The sequence below is a fragment of the Penaeus japonicus genome, unplaced genomic scaffold, assembly GCF_977035675.1.
Source record: "Penaeus japonicus unplaced genomic scaffold, GWHDUDI00000001_assembly GWHDUDI00000041, whole genome shotgun sequence".
NCBI classification, from domain to species: domain Eukaryota; kingdom Metazoa; phylum Arthropoda; class Malacostraca; order Decapoda; family Penaeidae; genus Penaeus; species Penaeus japonicus.
In genome coordinates, this window is record NW_028234443.1 from 7168118 (window position 1) to 7175617 (window position 7500).

A 7500-nucleotide genomic window follows, 5' to 3' on the forward strand; every position below is an offset into this window, starting at 1 on the left:
AGATATCTTTGTAATATTTATTCATCATTATATGATTTTTAAAAAACTGTCATAACAAGAAATCAAGAAAAAAAAAACACTCCTATTTTTACACTCATTCACACATATACACACAGCATGTGATGGAGGTGGAAGACCGGTATCTGGTGTACGACGGAGACCTCGTGGAACTTAACCAAGACGACTACACGGCTATGCAGAGAGTCCACGCATACCTGCTAAATGATTCCTTGATGATTGCAGCGTGGCTTAGCGACAGGTGAGTTCTCAGTCTTTACGATGATGAGGGATTCTAGTGATATAAGGAGATGGTTTAGGGTGAAATAAAGGAGAGTAATGAGAAGAGATATATGGAGTTCTTATCATTATTGTACATTTTGCTTTATTATTTTGATTATTGAGGAGATAGTGTTGAGGGGTTTTGTATTATGTTTGGAGGTTAAATTATCATATAAATTACATTACTTTTTTAGAACTAAAGTAACCGTTAATCCATGCCGTTATATATGGAATATTCTGTCAAAATATTGCTCTGTTATAGTGGTACTTCAAAGAATAAAGCTAAAAAAATGATGATAGGAAAAGAAAAACTTTAAAAAAAAGAAATGATTATAAGTTCTCTTTACTCATAACAGGCGGGGACCAGTGCGATATAGGTTCGAGGTGCTCTACCCCCTAGACCAGGTTTTACCAGTGAACATCAAGGATCGTGGAACAACGAAGAATGCCTTTAAGGTCCTCATTTTCCCTGATACCAGAGTATTTATGGCCCCAGATGCTAAGTCTAAGGTGAGATTTTAACTTTTCTCGCAGGAGTGACACACTACAAAAACTTACCTGTATTATTTCTGAAAGTTGGTGCTCAGTTTCAGAGTGTAATTTTGATTTCATGAATGCTTTTGCTAGATGTAATTATGTATAATAAAGATGAGATATAGCTTATTAATATTTGCCATATGAAGAACTAGATGCAGGGATAGTAAAAGTAGTAGAAAACTGTAAGCTCTATTAAGAATTAGATGCAATGTTAGTAATGATAATATCAAAAGTTTATGTTATGTTAGCATCTACATACAGTATTAATAACAATAATAGAAAAAAGTAAGAGAGAAGAACCAAAGGAAAGAGACTAAAAGAATATAAGTAAAGTGAATTATTTTTTGTCATTCTTTCACACTTATTCTTTATATTTTCTATTGTATTCCTTTCTGAACAAGAGTTTCACACATTTTGCCCGTCTCTCTCTGCCCGATAGCAAGACTGGCTAGACGAAATAGAACGTACCAAAGCCAACAAGGTTACAGTGGACAAGCAGAAGGTGGAACGAGCCCAGCAGCAGCAGAAGGAACGGCACCAGAGTCTGAGCAAAGAGGATTCTCTGGAGAGTAATAATCGTAGGTGTCACGAGTTCTCGGTTCCCTGGGAGCGCTGTCTGTTTCAGAGTTTAGGGTTTGACTTTGAAGTAATGTGAATATGAATTTCATTTTGTTATCGGTATTGGAAGGGTTTTGTGTATGTGTGTGTGTGTGTGTGTGTGTGTGTGTGTGTGTGTGTGTGTGTGTGTGTGTGTGTGTGTGTGTGTGTGTGTGTGTGTGTGTGTGTGTGTGTGTGTGTGTGTGTGTGTGTGTGTGTGTGTGTGTGTGTGTGTGTGTGTGTGTGTGTGTGAGTGTGAGTGAGATTTTAAGATGCCTAGAGTGTTTGTGCAGTATACTATAAAATATTATTTTTATGACAGCCTTTGCACAGGATTTCATGAAAGTAACTTTGTCAGGTAAAGAAGTCTTTGTACCACATAATTAGTTGGCAGATTAGTGTATATCTCTTTTTAGTGCTAAGAGATATTCTTTGCCTAAAAAAATTACTAAAGTAAAGAAAAAACAAAAACATCATCTAAAACTCCACCATTCCTCCCACAGCCTTTGGAGATGATGACGACAGCTTGAACCCCTTCCAGGAGTTACCACCACCCTCCATGGGCCCCCCAGAGTGGGTGCTAGAGCTGCCCGAGGAACTTGACCAAGCCATCGCACAGAGGAACTTTGAGGATGCCGTTAGTCTGATCGACAGCGGACGTGAGTTCTTTGACTCGGCACCCAAGACTGCGGCTTATAATGAGATGAGGTGAGTAACAGATGGAATAGGGGTTCTGAAGCTGCTTGTTTTTTTGTTGATGTATGTGTTTGTTTGTTTGTTTATGTTTGTATGTGTAGAATGGGGATCTGTGTACATCTCTTTGAGTAAGGCTTGGAAATTGCACCACAGGAGTCAAGGTTAGGACTATTGTTTGTAACCTTTTGCTGTGTATTTTCTGCTTACCTGCTTGGGAAGGTGGAAGTGGTTCTGTTTTTGTGGTCATCTGTTTCTCTTCTACATCATGTTACAGAAAAATCATTTCGATATGAGAACTAGAAAATTCTAACACGATTGTATTTCTTTCAGACGTGCCCTGGAAGGGAGAGTGCGCAGTCTGGTGGAGGTGCTGCAGGGAGAGCTCCGTGTAACCCCAGAGAAGAGTCTACAGGGAGGTCCTCGTGCAGCTCGCAGGGCAACCACACTCTTGGTGCATCTAAACAAATCCAGTCAGGTATATAAATTCAGCTTAGGTTGGGGTTATTTACTGATCTAGAATTTCTTAGTAATGATGTAAGGGTACTTTTTTAAAAATTAAGTTTGTCATGTTATAAAGAGAATCATTTTGATAATGCCTTTTTTTTTCCCCCAAATTCTGTCCAGGTTGTTTCAAGAATGCCAGTTTGTTCATATTCTAAACTGTATCACCCTAATAATGTCAGTCTTCATACTATCAGTGTAATAATTCCAGTCTCTTCAGTATTGCAGCTGGATTATTTTAATCATGCCAGTTTCTTAACATTCAAACCTAGTCTCTTGAGTATCTTAAAAGAATGACTGTAATAAGCCCAATCTCCCTCATATTATATCTAAATCATTCTTTCCCCCCTCACACAGGCCTGCGAATTATTCCTCGGTCATCGTGGGGCCATACTAAAGGCAGGACTCAAGAGGCTGCGATTAGAGGGCAAAACGGTGCTCTACGTCCGCCAGCTCTGTTCCATCTTTTTCCACAATCTGCTGGAAACAGGACGCGAGTTCACCAAAGCCTTCCCGGCCAATCGTAGTTGTACTTCAGGTTAGGGCTCAGATATGTCTTCTTTTTCCCTTTTCTTCATCATTTTCTTTTTCTCTACTACTTTTATTATTTATTTATATCTTTTTTTCTTTCTTTCTTTCTTTCTTTCATTCATTCATATATTTGTGTCAATATATTTGAATTTATAGATATGAAATGCAATTTGATAAAATAAAACCTGGAAATAAAAAGCAAGAATTATTTTATCCATATCAGTATGTTTATGTATATGCGTTAATCTCGTGAGTATTGAACACTTTAGAGAAGTTACAGATACTAACTCTATCAATATCTTCTACCGCTCTCCTGTAGCCTTTGTAGTGTGGGCTCACAATGAAGTGTCAAATTTCGCCTCTATGTTCTCACGCCACGTATTTACGACTCAGTCTACCATCACAACGGTTGCCGAATGCATTAGTCGTGCTGATTACCACTGCCAGCAGGTGAGGGAGGTGCACCCATTGATGTGTTTATTTCTCTAAAATATGTATCTTTACATCTCCTCTATTTATGTCTCCTCCAATGACAAAGTTAGTTTGATAAAATACCTCCAGCCCAACATTTCAAAACATCCTTTCCAGTCCAAGGAAACTGCATAGCAAACAAAAACCTAATAATTTATCAACACCTAATCCACCATTGCACTCTTCCTCCTCGTCAATCACGCAGCTGGCAGACATCGGACTAGACCTGACATTCGCGCTGCACACCCTCCTACTGCGTGATGTGGAGAAGTGGATCCGTGATGGCAGGGACAAGATGGTCGAGGCCGTCAAGTTGAGGGGGCAGGAAGACACCTGGAAGACCCTCAAGTACGAGAACAAGGACCAGCTCAATAAATTCATCGAGGACATGAACGACATTGGCATCGCAAACATACAGACTTACGTGACAGGTATGTGAAGGGGAAAATGAGAGACGGTTAGTATTTTACTTTTACCCATTCACAGCAGGGCTATTCCGGCTCTAAATGGTGGAAATGCCGGGACATTTGAATGCATAAGCCTAACGCCTCAGGATTCTCGTGCGAACTAGCCGCGAGCCTGGGCTGTTCACTCGCTCACCCGGTGCACTGGCCTTGACTAAATATCTTGTCACCGGCATCTGACCCAAAAACCATGAAACGTGATAGCACGTCAGCCGGCGCAAGTGGGTTAATGAATAGGGAGAGATTACTTTTATTTCATTACATATATTACATCTTTATCTCTACTTCCTATATATACTCTCAGGAATATCAACATTTTTTGTTATGAGAGAATAACAACTCAGGATTGTGTAGTGCTTTTTTCTTTTTTATTTATGATGTCTCTTATTAAATCACAAATATTCTTATAATCGAAGATAGACTTCAATCATCTCAGTGAATACTGTATTAACCCATTCATGCTGGGGGCATTCCAGCCTTGCATGTCACAATGCCGGGGCTCTCGAACGCATAGGCCTAAATCAATTGAATGGCACAATACTGTGCCACCCGGCAACTGGGCCTAGAATGCGTGGTACAGTAGTGTACCACCCGTCCAGAGTGGGTTAATAGGGAGATTTCCTGCTAAAACTTGAATTTTATAGATCTACAAAGGCGAGGATTATAACATACAGTGTATACTGAGAAGTAGGAGAGGGATAAAAAAGACTTGATTGAAGCGCCTAGAGTTTACTTTGCTTACTTGCAATGTCATAAAAGCATAATCATGTTTTTTTGTTTTTTTCCCATTCTCCTCTCCAGACGAACTCTCGGTCGGATTGACAAACAACAGCATCCAGTTCAGCCGTGCTTTCTTGGGCTACCTAGAAGACGTCCTTCGTCTGTTCTGGCCTGAGACAGAGCACCTTATCAACGAGTCTCTCACTGCGCTATTCTCTGCCCAGCTCCGCCATTGCAAGGCGTCGCTGGATGAGACGCTCTTCAAAAATGAAGTATGAAAAGGATGATTAGTAGCTTTTGGATATTGGTAGCTTTTAGATGTTGATAATAAGTAGCTTTTAGATGTTTATCTAGAATGTACTCTAGTTGTTGTTTTTTCTTTTCTTTTCTTTTTTTAACTAGTTTTATATCATTTGAAATTTTCTGTAGAATCCTTAGTTTATTTGGAAAAAGAGGCTCTTCAAGAACATAGATGTCAGTAGAAAATAGCTTTTGAATGACATTTAGATGTAGGATAGATGTCTTATTAGACATTTCAGTGGAGCTAGTAAAATCAAATAATATTGCTAGTTTGAGAATTGGCTTATTTTTTTATATTTCTATCCTCATTTTATTTATTTATTTATTTTTTGCTCTTTACCTTGATAATGATGAGGTGATTTTGGCTTAGTCTCAGTGCCAGGGTATTTTGAGTGCACAGGCCTAATGCCTCGGGCTATTTACCCACTCTGGCCGCCCCCAACCACTGTGTGCACAATTACCCGGCAAGCCAGCCATACAAAATGCTCTAACGTGATATGACATCCCCAGTGGCAAGTGCTGCCACCACATGGCATGATATAATGTCACCTGGCTTAACCCATTGGTCGCTGTTTTAAAATATGTATGCAGTAGGATGCCGGATTTACATTGTCTGGCACAGTGCCAGTATTTTATTGATTTTTCTGACTATTTATTGTTTGATGTATTATCAAGAGTATAAGCAGAAAGTAGGCAACTTACTAGACACCTCGAGACTGAAGTATATGAAAAGTGAATGCACTGACGATGTTTAAGTATTAATTCATTACATGGAATATATATCTTTTTTTTTTTAATCTTATAGCATCTTACCATTTTAATTTTCTGATTTACCTAGATGGCATAACATTTATAATAGCTTTGTTATTGTGATTATTATCTTTTATACTCAAGTAATTATTGTTTTTTCTTTTCCCTCTCTCTAGGTACCAAACATCCGACGGAACAGTGCCTTCCTCCTGGACGTGGTGTTGACACTAGCCGAGCACAGATATGCAGAGGCAGTTGGTCATGCACACCCAAGCTTACCTGGTCTGCATGGCCATTATGTGGCTCTGACAGGCCAGGCTGTCAATGCTCCAACCATTAGCAAATACGAATCAAACTTCATTTGAATTTCTTTCGGCAGGAGGTTTCCTCCATGGAGCTTTTTTCTCTCTCTGTCTCCTTTCCATTCTTTCTCTTTCTGCATTTCTCCTTCGCATTCTTTCTCTTTCTGCATTTCTTCTTTGCACTCTTTCTCTCTCTCTCTGCATTTCTCCTTTGTATTCTCTCACTCTCTCTCTTTTTCTCATTGCTTTCTGGAAAATTCCTGAAGACTTTGACCTTACTTCCCATGTCAGTATGAGTGAAAACGAATGTATAACTTTATTACAGAGTATAGATATATTATCTACGAGAATAATGTATAAATTGAGGCTTGTGCTGGTTCAATAAACCTTCAAAAAAATGTATCTTTGCATTTATTGTATATACTTAAGACCTTTGTTTATAAATAGCATAGTGAAACACCACATCGAAGGAACATTTACAGCTCTCAAATTTTACAACTGTATAATAATTGATATCTTTAACAGAAGGATCAACATAGTGAGTGTCTTTCTAAAGACAATGGACTTCTAAGGCCTCAGTTACAATTGGAAACTTTTTTAAATCAAATGTCTGTATTCCATAATCAAATGATCATCTCTCTAATTCACATAGCTTGTTATCACATATATATTTTACACTTAATTCCAAAATAATCGGAGGTAAAAGAAGCTCAAATAAAACCTGAATAGGAATGAAACACACAAAAAAAACTCATAATGTGATCTTTTTAATGCCTCGCAACACAACGCATCATCGCATGACAGAATCAGCCCCCGTGCAAGGTGGAAATAAACAGCACATTGTCGTTCTCCTGGAGGTCATACTCCAGCTGGCCCAGAAGTTCCCAATCCGCGTCGTTCACCAGGACCAGAATCCCTGGCCGCACTGAATCGCCCTGGAGGAAGAGCTCAGGTCGTTCTTCTATGAGGTTGTCCTTCACCCACTTCAGGAGCTGTCCCATGGTCCACTGGGATCCTTCGAGGTCGACCGAGTGCTTGGCCACATTGTTCACCAGCAGCTCCGCTCCTCCTCTGAACTCTAGGGTTATTTTCATTTTTTTTTTTTTTTAATGTATGTATATATATATATAAATAATATTCTTGACCTTTTTTTCCTATTTGGTGTATATATATATAAGAAAACTTGTTTGTAAGTTGATCAGTCTTTTTCTTCTTCTCTTCAAACACCAATAATAATTACTCTGCCAATGTTCCTTTCTTGGCCTGGACTATCGCTGCATGTCTCGAACCTGTTAGTAAAGAGAAAGTTTAAATTGAAATAAAGTGAAAATAAAATTGGTGAACAAATGAAA

At 38.9% G+C, this 7500-nt stretch overlaps 3 protein-coding genes across 3 annotated transcripts in view; 1 reads left to right on the top strand and 2 right to left on the bottom strand.

Annotated features, from left to right (window-relative positions):
• Nucleotides 1-7487, top strand: part of Exo84 (exocyst complex component Exo84) — a 13238-nt gene extending 5751 nt beyond the window's left edge. Inside the window, exons 5-14 of the mRNA XM_086534376.1 lie at nt 117-259; nt 636-789; nt 1256-1394; nt 1917-2121; nt 2440-2584; nt 2968-3148; nt 3461-3591; nt 3818-4043; nt 4878-5068; nt 6023-7487. Of these exons, the coding sequence (XP_086390502.1) occupies nt 117-259; nt 636-789; nt 1256-1394; nt 1917-2121; nt 2440-2584; nt 2968-3148; nt 3461-3591; nt 3818-4043; nt 4878-5068; nt 6023-6211 (1704 nt within the window). The 3' untranslated portion in view covers nt 6212-7487. The remainder of the gene's footprint in view (nt 1-116; nt 260-635; nt 790-1255; nt 1395-1916; nt 2122-2439; nt 2585-2967; nt 3149-3460; nt 3592-3817; nt 4044-4877; nt 5069-6022) is intronic.
• Nucleotides 6894-7242, bottom strand: Urm1 (Ubiquitin-related modifier 1). The gene has a single exon (XM_043008268.2). It carries the CDS (start codon nt 7240-7242, stop codon nt 6955-6957), a length of 288 nt encoding a protein of 95 aa, XP_042864202.1. The 3' UTR covers nt 6894-6954.
• The window catches only part of BORCS7 (BLOC-1 related complex subunit 7), a 3066-nt gene continuing 2982 nt past the window's right edge, over nt 7417-7500 (bottom strand). Inside the window, exon 3 of the mRNA XM_043008267.2 lies at nt 7417-7437. Within this exon, the coding sequence (XP_042864201.1) occupies nt 7417-7437 (21 nt within the window). The remainder of the gene's footprint in view (nt 7438-7500) is intronic.